Source organism: Dromaius novaehollandiae, chromosome Z, assembly GCF_036370855.1.
Source record: "Dromaius novaehollandiae isolate bDroNov1 chromosome Z, bDroNov1.hap1, whole genome shotgun sequence".
Classification (NCBI taxonomy): domain Eukaryota; kingdom Metazoa; phylum Chordata; class Aves; order Casuariiformes; family Dromaiidae; genus Dromaius; species Dromaius novaehollandiae.
The window spans coordinates 55,340,547-55,358,163 of NC_088132.1; the positions used below are offsets into that span (position 1 = coordinate 55,340,547).

General features: G+C 41.4%; 1 protein-coding gene across 1 annotated transcript in view; it reads left to right on the plus strand.

Moving 5' to 3' along the window:
• The first annotated feature begins 2,420 nt into the window (after positions 1-2,420).
• The window catches only part of LOC135325120 (acetyl-coenzyme A thioesterase-like), a 31,545-nt gene continuing 16,348 nt past the window's right edge, over positions 2,421-17,617 (plus strand). The window contains exons 1-6 of the mRNA XM_064502690.1: positions 2,421-2,582; positions 5,313-5,382; positions 9,786-9,846; positions 10,922-11,023; positions 13,174-13,318; positions 15,247-15,397. Coding sequence (XP_064358760.1) covers positions 2,450-2,582; positions 5,313-5,382; positions 9,786-9,846; positions 10,922-11,023; positions 13,174-13,318; positions 15,247-15,397 — 662 coding nt within the window. The 5' untranslated portion in view covers positions 2,421-2,449. The remainder of the gene's footprint in view (positions 2,583-5,312; positions 5,383-9,785; positions 9,847-10,921; positions 11,024-13,173; positions 13,319-15,246; positions 15,398-17,617) is intronic.

The following is a 17,617-nucleotide window of genomic DNA, read 5'->3' on the forward strand; positions in this document are numbered from 1 at the left end:
TCAACTGGGAAATCGTTAATTTGTGGACCAGATCTCCTGTGTTAACTTAGGCCAGTAACTTAATTTCTCTAATTTCTCAACTGTAAAAGGGGAACAACATAGCTGACTAATATTAAAGATATTTTCTGAGGATAAATACACTGAAGACTGTAAAAACTCAGTTACTCCAATGGAGACTAATAACCTAAAGGAGTATATGGGAATGCAGAGAAGTCAGTTAATCAAGTCAGCTGGAAGAAAGACACTTGAGTTGGCTACCTCAGCAGACAGGGTCAAAGAGGAGGAGCTGGAATGCAGGAGAAAAGAAACTTATGAAAACAGAGACTAGTTGTGGGAAAGGACATTTTAGGCTGTGAGTTCACTCATTCTCCTGTGCATGTTTGCCAAGTATCCAGAGCAGGAGCAGCCATGTGCATGGCTGGTTTAGATCCTGAATGGTCATAACTGTTCTTGAAGGGCTGCTCACACTTAGGAAGTCATGCTTCCTACGACACCCCTCCCTTAGAAAGCAGGAGATACATACAGCTCTGAGGTGCAATCTTCAAATAATAGCTGCCCCTTAACCCAGCAGAAATGAGAAAAGTTACCTTTTCTGTTTCTCTGAAGTCTTTCTACACAGCTTAAGAGAAGCCTTCTGACTATTCACTCCAAGCATATACTACTCTAGGTATTTCTGAAAGTTTTAGATGTGAGCAGAGTTAGATTTTATATTTACCTGTGATGCTAACAGCTTTGTTGCTCCTACTTGCACAGCAGACAACAGGTACGTATGGGCCAAACACCTGATCAGTGGGACTAGGTTGAAAGGAGGTGAAAGTTACCCGTGAGAGAAAAACACGTAAGCATAATCTTAGAGAAAGCCTAGGTAATAAGAGTGACAAGACAAACTTGAAAACAAATTTACAGATTACTGGCATAGGCAGGCAAAAGACAAGTTTTGTTGTTGTTTTTTTAAGTAAATGTTTAGTTCAGTTTAAAGACTCTCCCTTCTGAGGTCATCTGGACTGAGAAGATGAGGGAGGAAAAAGGTAGTAAGACTGAGCTATGCCACTGCCACTTCTGAAAGTCTCTTTCTTTCCTTCACAGAGGCCAGTTGAAAAGGGAAAGAAAATTCTGCACCAACTTTGTTCAGAAGCAACAGAATAGAAGTAAATTTAGGAAACAGCAAAGCGTGCTGATTTTCAGAGCCAGTATCCTCTGGAACGTATCTGGTGTGATGGTACAGCCATGCTGTTGCTTGCTAAAAGAGTATGTGACAAAGAAACAGAGATCTTGCTATAATGTAATGATAGTAACAGACCATTTGGGAAGAAAATCCCTACTGCACTGAGAAACTCTATCTTGGCAAGGCAAGTTGGTTAAAATTCAGATTTTCCCTGCTGTTATGGGTTAAAGCTGGATCTTTAACAGTGTTTAAATGAACATTCATGGTAGAAGTTCATTACTGCATGTTTTTAATAAACATGGGAAGTCTGTGGCTGGAATAGTGGAGGAGGAGTTTTATCTGGATCATAAAAAGGAAAGGCTATAATGAAAGGCTACAGAAAACTAATGGTGAAGCTTACTGCTCTGTTGAAAACCATGCTGATTTACACCATCCAGGAAATAAATTAGCTTGGAGTCAAAAGTAAGTTTTGCAGTCCTTCCTTAAAGGCCGTTTCCAGGCTGCGGGTGCCGCTCTGCCGAAGCACAGGTCTGCACGGGCAGCCCAGCCGGGCGCCCCTCCGGGCTGCCCCCGCACCTGGCCGACACTTCGGAGCTGCTGTAATACAGCAACCGCAGCCCAAACGCGGCAGCCGAGGCAATACTGAACCAAACTTCGAGCTTCCTGACCCCTCCAAAAGCACCTGCTTTACTTCTCCTCAGCAGCGTTTGTACCTTCCTAGTGCGCGACAGCAGCAGCGCCCTGTGGCTGGGCCCTTCTCGCCAGCCGCCTGGAAGAGCCCTGCGTGCAGCCTGCGGTCATCACGCCCGCGCGGCCCCGGGTCACGGCCGAGGAAGGTGTCAAGCTGGGCACGCCCGAGCCGGCAGCGGTTCCTCCGGCGGAGGCACCTCCGCGCCGGATTCAAGAGTGCCTGGAGGGCGGGAGCGTATCTAACGCCCATCTGCCGGGCTGTCACGGCTGTGACAATTCGAATAAGCAAGAGCTCCAGAAAGATCTGAGCTGCATTATAAATATTTCAGTGGCAGCACACATGCCAAAGCCCCGCAGCGGCGGCAGCACCGGCAAACGCTGCCCGCGCCGGGGCCGGGGCCGGGGCCGGGGCCGGGGCCGGCTCGCAGCCCCGCAGTCGCCGGCGAGCCGGAGGGAGCCGCCGCCTCCTTCTCCCCGCAGCGCCGGCCGCGTCCCCGGCGCGCCCGCGGTTACACATTAGCCCGCGCGTCGGGGCGGGCCGGGCCGGGCCAGCGCTGCTTGCCGGCGCCCGGGGCAGCCGCCGCCGGCCCGGACATGGAGCGGCGCCGGGAGGCGGCGGGCGGCGTGCAGATGTGCCAGACCGTCTTCCCGGGGCACGCCAACCACCGCGGCGAGCTCAGCGCCGGGCAGCTCCTCAAGTGGATCGACGCCACCGCCTGCCTCGCAGGTACGGCGGCGGGGACGCGGCGCCGCCGGCGGCTGCGCTGGGCAGGGCGGCGCGGGGCGCGATGGCGGCGGCGCCCCGGTGACCCCGCGTGGCGCGGCGCGGCCTGCCCCGGCCTCGCCGCCATTTGCGCCGCGGCGCCCGGCCCTCCCGGGGGGCTCCGTGCAGCCCCCTCTCCTCCCGCTCTCGCCGGCCTGGGCAAGGCGCTCCTGCCCGCCCAACCGCTCCTCAAAATGGAGAAAATCCCCCATCCCAGCGCCGGCGGGTCCCAGGGGCGGAGGACGCCGCGTTTCAGCCCCATCGGGCTGGGGTGCCAAGGCCCTGGCGCCCGGGAGAGGCTGAAGGGCGGCCGGCGGGTGCCGTGGGCCACACCGGGCTGCAGGGTCCAGGCAGGAGAAAGGGCACGGTAGTGCCTATTCCAGGGAAAAAGAAAGCTCATAGCCTTGGAGAGGGAGTGCCAAACCCCGCAGAGGACCGCACGCTGCGGCATGAGGAGAGCGGCGATGGTAGTAACGGTGAGACTTCGAGAATTGCGGAGGGGAAAAAGAAGGAAAATCAGGGGTGCAGTAGCAGAAAGGAGAGAAAAGCACTAATTGAAGACTGACAAAACATGAAAGAAACCCAACCAGCCTACAGTGTGCTTTGTGTTTGGTATAATTCAGCTATGAAAACTTCAAAAATTCCCGAGCTAACTTTTAGAAGTTCAGGCTACATCTAAAACACTAAGAAAATTCAAGATTCTGCCATCTCTGTTGTCAATGAACTTCATTTCCAAGTACAGCTGCATATATTAGCAGTCCATAATAAGCCTTGTGGAGATTAGCAGATATATTTGGGGAACTCATGTCTGGATGGCATCTCCATATGATGCAGTGACCGTAGTATTCTCACTGTGTAGGTGTTTGCAGCACTCGGTGATTTGCAGCTTTATTTGATGTACTCTTCCTATATAGAAAGAGTTAGGATCCTGGAGAACCGGTCCCACACAGTAACCTCTACATACATGACTGGCACATAGCAACTTTCAAGTAAAATCACACATTTTTACAGATTTATTTTAGCAGTACTTTTTACAGACAGAATGCACTCTAATCGCGGCAGCCCATTAGCTTGATTCCCTGCTCCAAAGTGGCAGCGCCCAGTTGTTGCAGGTTGCAGTAGCTCCCTTGACTTCAGTTAAGCTGTGATCTTCATCTGCTGTGAATCCACCACCATAGCTCACTTTCAGTCCACCTTTTGTAATCGCTTTTGCTAAATTACTCATAGGACAGCACCATTAATTCATGCCACAGGGTTAATCCTGTCGCACACTAAGGGTATTTTAACACCTTCCCTAGCTTTGCTTTCTGTGTCACAGCAAACTCCAAATGCGAGGCAGGGATTTGTCTGGCTTTAGCACCTTTCCCCCACACTAGCACCAGCTGGTGCAGTTGCAGGGGCCTGGGCTTTGCACCTCCCTCATTTCATATCTTGCTGCTTCAGACTTGATTCCCCCTCCTGGCTGCTTGCTCCACTTTTGAGGCTATTTATGATCTATCACCTTCCTACTCATCATCTTGTATTACCTGTCAAAGCAGTGATTCCAGTCTCTTAGTGGTTAGTGACCCCTTGCCTTCATCACGGTTTGTTGCGTTTCCAAGACTTGCCTGCCTGGGTTTTGCTGCTCATGCTTTAAAAGGGAGCTCCTTGGATTTCGATACAACTCATGCGCAGTTCTCCTTCTAATTCCTCTCAGTGCTCACAGAAGATACTGTTGGGTTGCTTTAGTGTGTGAACTCCTGCCTCTTGGGCAGATTGGTTTTGTCCACATTTCCTCTTTTTTACCTGTGCCACTCAGGAAGGTTTTTTGGAGTACGAAGTTCCCAGTGTTTATACAGCTCCTGTTGTGGTGGGGATTTAGCCTGTGACTTGGAACTGTAGGTGCTATGGTCATATAAATAATAAACCACAATAACTTGATGTAAAAAGACAACTGTTGGAATATTAAATATAAACAGTAAAGATGAAGTTTACCTTTTCAAAATTAGCTTTCCTAATTAAATAAGATGTGCTATTTTTCACAATCAAATGTATCCTAGGGAGATAGAGAACACAGTACAAACTCTGATACAAATATTTTACAGTTTTTACAATCAGTAAATTTTTAATCTTAAAATCTTTTTTTTGTGTGTGTATATATATATTTTTTTACATTTAATGCCTGCCTTTTTATTACAACACTGAGGGCATGTACTTTTCTGCTTTCTACTGCGGTGACACTGGCAAGCCGGTAGATCTTACTCCTTGGAAAATAATTCCTGTGACTGAGAATCCTTAAGTGACATAAAGCTTCCACATTGGGTTAATGCAGTTACTGTTCACAGCATGCTGCTATGAGGGGGATTGCAGAGATTTCTGTGACTTTTTTTGTCCTGCACCATACTTGTTATCTCTCTCTTACCAGATTGTTCATTTTTTGAGAAAGCCCTTAAGTATTCAGAGCTTTTAAAACTCAGTAGAATCATTATGATCATCTGATAGCATTAAGATATTACTCTTATTTCATGGTAAATATTGACTTTATTCTTATTTAGCTCTTTTTTAAAGGGTCCACTGTAGACTTGCATTGGGGCCATCAAAAGAAGAATTGGGACCTGCTGTCTTTTGTCTCTGTCTCTCCTGCACAAGTATACAGGTGAATAGCTTGCTGCAAGCACAGCATAGTAATTCTGTGTCTGTGTGTCTCTTTTGAAGCTGAGAAGCATGCTGGTGTGTCTTGTGTGACGGCGTCTATGGATGACATACAGTTTGAAGAGACTGCCAGGTACAAAACCAGCTAGTAATAATCAAATGTTTTCTTTTTAGAGATTCTTATTTGGCAGAGAGAAGCTGAGGCATTATAAAATCTAAGATAATGGGCCAGTGACCTCCCCAGAGTCCCAGGGCTAAGTCTCATAATTGGTCTTGTGTATCTGTGATAGCTTGACTCACCTAGAAAACAGATCAATTTCACAAGTCCAAAATAAACTGTAGCTGCTTTGACCCAGCAAACTAGATGCCAGGTGAGAAACTGATGGCCTAATGATCTTTGGCCCCAGTTAAAGTGAATGCTATGGTTCATTACTTATCTCTGTTAAATAAGGAATACAGACTTCTAACAGTTGTATGAATTCTTTATCATTGCAAGTGCTCTTTCAGTTTATTTCTGACCATATCATTCTTTTGGCTGTTAAAAAAGTTTATATAACAAAATAGAAATGTTTTGCATTTGTGAACACTGACTATTTAGTGAATCTACAAGATAATACAAGACTTTAAAAGCTTAAACTTTTGTTTTAACTGGTTTTCGTGATTTCCTGAGGGATATAAGACACTGTGGGAGGAAATGGCATGTTTTAATCTAAATCTTATTTTAACAGAAACTGAAAACCATTACCTTGTAGTTAATGATGAGTTTAAGTGTTTATTTAAAAGCCATGGTTTGCTGGCATTTAAGTAAAGCTATGCATAATAAGTTTGTTACGTTATAGAACCTGGTTTGCTGCCCCGGTGGGACACAAGCAAAAGAGGAAAAGATGTCTGACGAATTCCTGCCCCCCCCCCCCCTTGCAAACTGGAAATTAGTGAGTGTTTAGATGACTGCATAGGTGGGATGGACCTGGTTTCACAGACAAGTGCACATGCCGTTGTCAGGATTGTGAACCAAGCAACATTGGCCGTGAGGTGCAGTAGTGATGTCAATTTAAAACTGTAATACGCAAGTGTAAAATAAGTGTACTCACACTTCTGAACAGCAGGATTGTTAGACTAGCGACCACTGAAATGAAAACTGCAACCAATAAGAAAAGTAAGTGAACATGGTTATGCTGAATCTAGAAATCACAAGAAGTTCTTAGTTTCAAAAAACCCAGGATGAGTTTTGAAGTTTTTATCTTGACTATAGTTCTGTGATTTTAATTTTGACCTTAGGAATTAATCCTCTCTGTGAAAACTGTAATCACAGGGTCCTACAAATGAAATCAGGGTAATGCTTTCTTTCAGGCATAAGATTTTAGACCTTGGTAACTTAAGAGCAATTTGCTCTTGTTTGAGGGCAGAACTGAGCATCTAAAATGTAATGAAAATACTTTTTTTTCTAAATCTGTTTCTAAATATGTCTGTAGTTCTTCAGTGCAGTACTTTCTCTTCAGTGCAGTACTTTCTCTTCTGGAGCCAACGTTTCATTATTAACAAGAAGTTAGGGTACAAGATACAACTATGAGGAGTTTTTAGTAATTATTTTTCAGCCTCAGGTCAGCCTTAACATCCTGTTTGTAGCTTACTGTATAATTTCCTAAACTTTGCCAAATCCTGTTGATTATACAAACATCTTGCATACATAACAGAGCTCTTATATCTCATTCTAGTACATAAGAAAGGTATTTCATAAGTTACCTGTTGTAAGGTTTCATTCACCTACTTCAGGTTACCATAAGTTTTATTATTAACTATTTAGATTAACTATTTGGTACTTTTCAGTTGAAAAAGATTTTTTTCAAGTATCTTTCCAGTTGACATGGAAAAGTGAAATTCCCACAATACCACTATGTATTCCCACTGAAATTCCTATGATACCACTATCTATTGCAAACTCAATTTTATGCCATGATAACAAATAAATCCTTCTTCCTTGTCTTAATGTGCAGCAGTTCAGTGGTAGTAAGAACATCATCTGATTTTAGAATACGTTTATATGAATTTTGTCAATGCTGCATATGTAAATCATGTTCGGTTTGTTCTGGTATATTTCCGAAGCCCTCTGCCAGTTACAAATGGAAGTGCCCTATTCTGTGACTCCTGCCCTTAAATATCTATTTAAATGACCAGGCTGATTAGCTTCCTTGGCTTAAATAAATCAGTTTGTCCAAAGTCAGAATACATGATAGAATGTAAAACATTTCATTTTGAAACAGCTCCCTAAAGTACATGAAAAGACATTTCCCTGTCATCTTGTCTTACAGTCTCAGTTCTGACATCTTTATTTTCTGCTATGACCAAGAACCCCGTAGGACTATACTTTCTACAGTGAAATGGGACTGTAGCTGCATAGGCTGTAAGGAGTCTAATTAATCTCTGAAGTTCAAACCCACCTTATTGCGGGACTGACTTCTCAGAGTGAGATCACATCCAGCCCCTTTCTGATGTTCTTGGCCTGCAGTTTCCTGAACCGCTTGGACAGACCGAGGCTTACCTCTGTCAACCTCTCTTGTGCAGCGCTCTCACAAAGAGGAAGAGCAGTCACTAGGGAAGCGTCATGGACAAAGGCCAAGCAGAGGATTTTTTTTTTTTAATGGAAGAATAGCCCTCTGCAGTCCCAGCTGTGCAGGGGACCTCATGAATAGTCTGGCATCACGATGTGTTTGACAGAGTGGTCATGATGTCCTCTGCAAACATCCTTAGGGACTCTGAACTCTCTCTCTTTTAAGGAAAGCCTCATGCTCTGCTATCAGTGTGTCTTGTTCAATCATGGACTTTATCTACTGAATATGATTCTATCTTTCTTCGCTCTGTATTTGTCATTACCTGTACCGTGGTGCTAACTGATCCTCTTGGGAGTTGAGTGGCAGATACAGAATCTTTGGAGATGCTTCAGGGTACTTGTTGAGTTCTGAGTTTTTTAAGGACTTTTTTCAAGGACCATAGCTTTAATTTCTTTTCCAAGCCTGAACATAAACGTTGCACTGTTGTTCTGAGCACCCTCCCCTTTCTGCAGGTGGGCTGGCAGTTCCCTTAGCTGTGCAGCTTAGCATTATTGTGTTAATGTTCATGGTTTTTCTTTGCAATCAGTGGTGGAGAAACTCCTCATGAATATGTTCTTCAAAAGGCTGTGTATCTGCAGATGGTCATTAATCTTTCCTCTAACCAACTTCTTTTTACCTCTGTCTGCCCAAAGGCTTCTGCTTGCATTTCTGACTGAGAACAAGGAAGGAAAAGTTTCTGTGTGTTTTTGATTGTTATTGTCTGGTAGTGTAAAGGAGCAGGTCTCCTCCATTCTAGTGCTTGAGAGTAAGTATTGGTGATTTTGGCTGTCAGAGGAGCAATTTAAGAAAAGCACTACCTTAAAAATAAAAATCCTGTTCATTAAATTAGGAAAAATGATAAAGAGAAGAGCTTTAGAAACTAGTGTCATACAGTGCCAAAACCTCAGCTGCTGTAAATTTGTCCATTTCATAGCTATTCAAGTAGTTTGAATTGTATTTTATTGTCATGGGTATAGCTTGCTGCACTTTGCCTGCTTTGAGACTGATCCTTAGTAGCTCTAAGTCAGTAGTTGAAGTCAGTGACTTGATGCCCAGTTATTTGGGCTGTGGTTCTGACTTACCATGCACATCATGTCCTTTTACTGTTCTGGTCAGTAAGACAACCTTAGAGGAACTGCCTTCTTCCCACCTTTTTAGCATTGCTTTGTGTTAGGTTATTTGCAAGGTTTAGAGTTTTGAAAACACGGGTGACTCTTGTTATCAGCACATAATGCACATTTTGGAAATTCCAGGATGAAAGAGACAAAGAATTTTCTCAGTCATTTAATTCTCTGTAGGTAAATATATGTAATTCTACATAGGTATTCTGTGTAGGTAAATGGGAAAGCCAGTAGCTGTTGTTCAGAGCTGTGCTACTATTAGGACAGAATGGGCATCCTGCAACCCTGTTCTCGGCCAAAACTTGGAAAATAAACTTCTTCCCAGCTTTCAAAGAGGTCAAAGAGGAACTTTTGTTCTGGCAGTACTTTCTAATGTGCATGCATCTGTACACTAGAGAAGACACACGAAGTGTATCTTGGGCAGTCTTGCAACTAGATGCTCTTAGTGTTTTGATGTAACTCATGGCAAGGTGCGTCTTTGAGCAAAAGTACAGTCTAGACCAAAATTTCTTGAGGGACCTGGGGCCTGGAGCATATCTGATGTCACACAGCTCGCAGCAAGGTGAAGGAATGCTACTATTAAGCTTATGCAGTTTTTTGAATGGCTCTAATCTTTACAGAGCATCAGTGAAGTCTGCCCTGTGAAAAACTGTGCTAAACCTTTTTCAGTGCATTTCAGTAGAATGGGGCAGACACAAACTGATTACAGCTAATGATATTCTCTCCCAGAGAGAGCACTTTTATTACAAATACCTTGAGAGCCAGGTCTAAACCCTTTTTAAGCTGTATGACAACATACCATACGAACATTTTACTCTTCTTAACAGGGTTGGACAAATTATTACCATCAAAGCAAAAGTGAACAGAGCATTCAGTACCAGCATGGAGGTAAGAGATCATCACTCTTATTCCTAACAATGTTTAAAGAATAGAGGAGGAAGGTGGGAGGAGAACAATGCAACAATGGTCTAGTGCCTACTAATTTCAGAGGGAGCTTTGCGCAGGTATCTAAACAATATTACATCTAAACAGTATCTCCTAATGAAACTCTGGTTTCATAATGACTTTTATATTTGCATATTATCTGTTAGATAATCTGTGTCAGAATGATAACTGGACCCTGAAAACTTAACATCTTTAGCAGGTACAATATACAGGATGAGATAGTTGGTGTTGGTCAGTCCAAAGCTATTGACCAGTGTTTGAGCAGTGTTTGGATCAGAGCCCAGAGTCCACCGGATAGGTGGCGTTCTGAGTATTTTTGAAACTTCTGATACAAAGGTATTTATCTCAGGTGCGTGCATGTTTTCACTGCTTATATTGTAACAGAAATGGCAATGCATTGCCCAATCACTTACTTGAAATCAGAATTGAACCATAAGGGGTCTTTCTCCACTTTGCATCCATCTCCAGTTTCTGTAAGTATTAATGGCAGTGATGTGAGCATGTCTCCAGGAGATTGTATTCCAAAAGATTCTAAAAATTCAAAAAACAGAAGCTTTGATGCATGTCAGGACTGTTTTACAGGAGACAATATAATTATGTTCAAGTGTTTCTTTGTGGTTTATAGGCATATCCAGATTTTTTGCTCATTCAAGTCATAAAGATTCATATGGGGAATCCACATGGCACACAAATAAATGGAAATAGATATCCATAAGTGTTTGTCCTGTTTGATATTTTACCTTACAAGTAAAACTAAACATCCACATATACCTGTTGTACTAAAGAGCTTTTTGGAGCTCAAGGGATCTTGTGATGTTCTGAAATGTTCAGAGATGTATTGGTGATAGCAGAGCAGTCTTGTCTTTTTTTTACTTTTTTTTTTTTTTTTTTTTTTTTTTTTAGGAGACAGGCCATGATTAATTTGATAAATACTGCATTGCTTTCTCTCAACTCAACCAACAATGATGTAATATTTTTTTCTTTTTGTCTCCCTCTCCCGCTACCTCCTTCCTTATAGGTTGGCATCAAGGTTGCAGTACAGGATACTTTGGCTAATGTAGAAAAACTTGTGAGTGTGGCATATGCAACATATGTAGCCAAACCAGCTGGTGCTGGAAAGGTATTGTTTGTTCTGTTTTATGCTTAAAGTTACTGGAACTGCATTTCTGTGAAATAACCCAACTTTTCTAATTGTGAAACACAAGAAAAGGTTGATAGCTCTTTTCTTTCTGATCAAAAATAGAAAACCAGCCTGAAGTCTAGACTATAAAGAGGTTGTTCCCCCCCCCCCCCCCCCCCGAATTCTGCTCAGAAATTGTTAGGCTTTTTTATTGTTGCACTTTCTCCTGCACATTTACTAGTAATAGAATTGGTGTATTTGTAGGGATTGTAATGTTGACAAAGGCAGGGCAACAGCACTGGAACAGAAATCCCTGTGAGTCTGCAGGACCTCTCCTTTTCATAAACTCATCTACCCACAGGTTGAGAGCTGCTGGGGGTTTTTTGTTTATTTGTTTTAATCCTTCACTCTCCCTTTTGAGGTGGCTTTTCCAAGGCATCACTATTCAGACAGGAGATGTTATTTTTAAGCTAGCTTCCAATCTAAATTAATTCATTGCTATTTATGTTAATTAGTTTTCCTGCTGATGTTGTTTCTTCTCCTTAGTGTTTGCCTCCCTGGAGGTGTTCGTAGAAAGCAGTCATAGTATTTTTTGGCCTTAACATTGCTGTGCCAAGTAGGCCCAATTCTTTTAAAGTTTTCTTATGAGAAAGGCCATATATTCCTCAGATCCGCTTGATAAACTCCCTTTGTATCTAGCACTCTACTTTCTTGAACATGAGTGACTAGAATTGTATATCACGTCTCACTTTCCTGTCTCGTTTTATGTGTTATGAAAGCACATCTGCCCTTTTAACATCCACTGCAGACTGGCAGACAACAGCCATCCCATGAGCAATTAATATATTCAACCATTTCTGCTTTCTCTTCTGCAATGATATATTAGTTTGCAGAAGAAACAGATTGGAACATTTTTTCCAAAACTAAAGCACAGTCTGTTTGTGAAAAGGTGGTGGCTAAACTGGTTAACCTGAGAGCACTAAAATACTATAAAGTAAGGATTATTTATTACTGGTTTGATGTTGTATCCATGATGTTGCCCATTTGCCTTTTGTCCAGATTTCCAGGGAGGTTATTTCAGTATTACATTGGTGGCAGCTAACTAAGACAGATAACTAAGCCTTAAGACAGTCATGGAAAAGGGAATTTGAGACCAGTTCAAAACCCATGAGAAAGTAAAATCTTGGAGAAATTAACACTTTTTTCAAACTCACTTTTCTGAATGAGTATTGCCAAAGTTGTGCACTGAGCAAGAGTATACTTTCACCATCTAACTCTTTTAGCTGAGCTGGCTGAAAAAAGCTAGGAAGCTCTTGAGCAGGGACAGAGATGAGGCAAAAACTGAAAGAGGTTTTGACTCAAAGGCTGAGAAATGATAGCAGTGCCACTGCAGGACGCAAAAGGTTGGTTTTGTGTGTGTTGCAGTTCTTGTGCTATATTGCAAAGTTCCTGAGAGAATACCTCACAGATAAATCACACAAGTTCCTGAGAGAATACCTCACAGATAAATCACACAAGTGGCTGTTCACTGGCACCTCTGCAGTACGGATCTAAATATAATACTTTTCAGAATCCATTGTGGGATTAGATTCAGTTTGGTCCTGAACTGGCATGCATGGGAATTTGCACTTAAGAAGCAGAGGACCTTATCTTGGCAAAAGAAGAATGTACATCTGGGCACAAGTAGCAGTTAGGGCAAAAATCCGTAATGTCAGAAGCTGCACCAACTGCTGTGTGTTTGTGCATCCCCCAATCCCCGCCTCAGAAAACCAACAGTCCTTTGAAAATAAGTCCTCAGATAGTCAGGGATAGATGCAATAGGCTGTGTGGGTATGGAGTGAATTTTAAGAGCAAGAGGGAGTGCAGGCTATTTGTGTAGTGAGCGAGAGCAGGCTCTGGGGTGTACTTCCCCACACACTGCACCACTGCTCAATGTGGCTGGATTTCTTTTGCTGATGTGAAAATTTTATGCTCCTGTTACTGGTATTAACAGAACTTGTCATCTACAATCCTTTGTAAAAAATGCTAATGCAAAATATTCTTTTATTCAAATTGTATCTGAAGAGCCATTTTGATTTCAGAGTGCACCTTGTTATGATTATGCAATTAAGATGGTTTCTTCTTCTTCTTTTTTTTTTTTATTTGCATAGATTGAATTGAAACCCGTAAAACTTCTGTCTAGACAAGACCACCTGGAACATAGCCTGGCTGCCGAGAGAAGAAGAATCCGACTGGACTATGAACAAGCCTGTCAGAACCTAGTGCAGGAGAGTAATAAGGAAGACGATTACTGTGGTCAGTATAGAACATGCAAGAAATAGTTTATGGGTAGCTGGAAGGGAGGAATAAAAGCAGTCAAACCACCTGAGGAGTATGGCTCCTTGAGGTGGTAGTCTCGGGTGGGAAAGGGTGTGCCATGTTTGTGAGGATGTGCAAGACAACTATTCTAGTACAGTAGTATTTCTTCCTATTTCAGAAATTACAGATTTGAAATGCAAGATCAAGGCAAAACATGCATTAAATGTGAAATGCAGATCTTCATCTAGGTTATATGTATAGCATTTAACGGTTCAAGCAGAATCTTGCAATGCAAAAATGAAGTCCAATAACATTACTTGTAATGTAGGTAGAAGGATAAAATCCAGTTGGGTTTATGGCTATTTCTTTGCAAGAAAACACTTAGAGTTACTTTCATGCCATGAAATCATTCTCAACAAGCAGGAGAAATTCAATTACAGGGCGATCAAAACAGGCAGAAAAAACAGAAAACTTCCTCAGGACCAAATTAGAAAAGCTGAAGAGAAACATGTTTGTCTTTATTTCTGATGGTAATCTCTGTTCTTAAAAACAATGGTACTCACGGTTGTGCTCCTCTGCAAAAAAAATTCTTCAGAAATGTTTAAGAAATCTGATATTTGCAATATCCGAGGCATAACTCTGTATAAACAGCAAACGTTATATGTTTTTACTGAGGAAGGATAAAACCTGTTGTAAATATAAATTTTGGTCTTAACAATTTAATAAGATTGTGTAGAACAGAAGAGACTGCTGCAAGAAAGCATTTGTCCTCATGGTAACTGTCTCTCAGTAAATGGCTTAATACCATCAAAGTCAAATCAGAGACTGATGATTTTGGTTTCCGCTGCTTTGCCCTGAAATTTCCTGGAAGGATCCTGCCATCACTAACACTAATTCAGCTCCTGGAGGACACAGAACAAGCGAAATAGGGGAAGGAGAGGAAAATACTATAGAGGCTTCCAGGTAGCAAATAGGTATAAATCATATTCAGAAATTGAAGTTTGTCTTTAGAGTGCATGTTATGCAACAACTTATATAGGTCTAAAGTGCAAGTGAATCAGATGTGTACACACACACACACACACACACACACACACACTTGTAATAATCATAAGGTTAGTTAGGACAAAAATCAAAAGTACATTTCAGGTCAAGTAGCATGTAGCACAGGTGAGCACTTCTTAAGTGACTGATACATTTTGCTACAATAGGTTCAAGCATGAGATGGTAACTGAAAAAAGAAAGATTACAGTGAGAATGTATGGCTAAGCGTTTGAAAGTGGAATCAGAAAAGTCCAGGTAATGGAAGGTGGTTACTAATTTAGGTCAATATTTATCTCCTTAGCCTTTGTGCATGTTCTATATTGTCTCTAATAATCACAAGATTTGTAAGTAGCAGGTTATAAAACAATCATCATACTCTAGCCTCAATTAGACACATTAGCAAAGGTGCAGGTCATACATGGGGGTCAAAGTCTATGAAAGGCATTTGAATGAAACATAAGGAATAAACCGCTTTAACAACATCCATTACAGGTCATGCGTAACAGCCATGAATAATCACAAACGCATGCTGTTATGGGTGGCCTGCCTATGTTCTCAGCTAGCTGAGTTTCACAGTTGCTGCTTCTAACACAGCTTGTCTAAGGGACAGGGTGATGGCTAGGAAGCATCACTGTGCTGTGGTCTACCCAGGTGTGCTCCATCCCCACCTCTGCTTGGAAGAACAGAGCAAATTTTCAGCCTCTCGCTGCTCTTGGAAAGGACAGAGGCATTCCATGTCTGTCTTTTTAAGTATTTTTCTTTTCATCACGCCTGATGCAAATGGCAGCCTTCAGTAATGGGGAATTGCTGTTTTCTTCTTGGCTATGTGACTTACCAGCTGATCTGAAATAAACCTTTAATACATTGCTGCCATATTTCAGATACTCTTAAAGAGGAAGATGCGGTTTCAACTGACCTTACTCATGTGCAGAGTATTGAGCTTGTCTTGCCCCCTCATGCAAACCATCATGAAAATGCTTTTGGTGGCCAGATCATGGCTTGGATGGAGACAGTGGCCAGTATTTCAGCAAGGTACTTCTCTATGTCATAGTTTTTGTATATGGTTCTGAGTGGATGTGTACCTCAATTTTAATGTTAAGAGCTTCACCAGAATTTATTTTAAATTAAAGACCCAAATCTTTGACTTCTCTTCCTCCTAAGATTGCAGGTCTTTCCCCTATTTATTTGGTATATTTTGTGTGGCATCCATTTCTGTGGCACCCCTGCCAGTATGTGGGGTGAAATACTGTTTTCTCCATGTTAAACATGGTGACCCTGTGGCAAAAGAGGCTACATTATTTGCCCGAAACTCTCTGCAGACAGTCATCATCAAAAATAGGAATAGAAGCCAGACCTCCTCATGGTTGGTGCAAGTTTTGTTGGTGCATGGTTTTAAAAGCAGAAGTAATCTTCAAGTCAAGATAAAACTGATGAGGACCCTGTATCAATTGATACCTAAAAATGGATATGAATGAATCCTAAACAATATTCTGTAGATCGTTATGCCAGAGGTAAGAAGAAGTCATGGAAAAAGAATCTGAAGAAACAGGTTCTGTTCTGCTGGTGCTGACACAGAATGGATGTATAACCTTGGGCAGGTCATGTAACCTCTCAGTCCCTCAGAGTCCCACATTCTGTGGGTTGTAATGTTTTTAGCAATTTAAAGGGCTTTGACATCTTCAGGTGAAAAGTACAAAATATTTTTGTGACACTTTCTAGCGTTGCTAGTCATTATGGCTGAGGCATATAATCATTTAATTTCTTTCTCTGAAATTGAACCGTTGCTTTTCTCCCTCCTTGCTCTTGGGCTCTATACAAAGCTTCTTTATAAGCAAGACTTGAGTTTCAGTTTGAATTCTCCTTGCATACCAAATGACCTAATTCACTGCAGGGATTTTAGACATGTTTTTGTTTTTTAACTTTAATAATTAAATGACTTTCTCATTCATTATTCATGTAGTTTTGATTTGTAGCTAGTAGTTGTACTGATAACAACAGATTTTCTGTAGTGGTTGGATAAACAGCTCTTTTTACTAACAATAGAATGCACTGACCTTACCCCAGTGTGTAATTTCATTGACTTCAAAGGGATTGTTTCTTATTTGGGCCATGATCTGACCCATAATAATTACCTGTTTTCATTTGATAGATTTGACTTAGTGAGAGTCACTTTTAGGTTTAGAAACAGAAAGGAAACATCAACAAATCAGGTAGTGAAAATATTTTCTTTGGAACTATGAATGTCAAACATGATTTTTGTCATGCTGAAAATATCAGGAATAATAGCTGATGGCAGGGGCTGGATGAAAACAGAGATTCTGTATTTTAGGCTTGAGAAATAGCTAGTTTCACTACAAACCTTTTTTGAGGCCACTCACAATTAGATCTGACCTTTGAAGGTGCCAGTTAAGAGTTGCTATGGCCACAGATTCTGTTGGAGGAGCGGTAATTCTTGAAAAATATATTTCTAAGAGTATTTTAAAGGTTATTCCCCCCCCCCCCCCCATACACACTTTTTTAGCTGGACAGTAATTGAACATCTTACAAATAGCAGTAAAGCCATTTGAATAACTATTTGAACTGAATCTGCCCTTTCTTGTTGTGTTACACTTCCAGTAAAAGTATTCAGAGCTTAGTTTTCCAGGAAAAAATGTGCTTAATATTTAGGCTAAACTTTCCTTTTGTTCCTCGCTTATTTTCAGTCATATTGTGTTTACATCTTTATCGTGAATGTTGTAAATGAGATCAACATTTAGCATTTTAAATAAGAGCAAATTATTCTTAATGAAATTACAAAGTCGTTTGAATGTATTAGTCTATTAAAAAGATGTACCAGTCAATTAATTAGCATCAGATAATTGTGCACATTTAACAATACCGGTACATTAGTTTACAGAATGCAATTGAGTTAAAAGCTAAGAACACCACAAAATTCTATTTTCTAGTTTAAAAAGTGCATAATGACAATCTATTCAGATGTGCATGTGTGATTCTTAGACTTTTGCTCACATGCATGAGGGTAAAATGTGGTTTTTCAAAGACTAAAAATAAATGGCATTGTTTTATATTGTCTTCTATTTTTGTGGTGCATAGAAATCCCAATTAAGAGTGTGACTTTGATTACACTTAAGTTGTTCCCACTCCAAAGATTTTGCAAACTAGATCCCAATTCCACAAACTCTTAATCTGTATCTACACTGCAGATGTTTTCTGTCAGGGCTGTAAAGGTTAGAGAAGTGGTGGGTCAGTGGA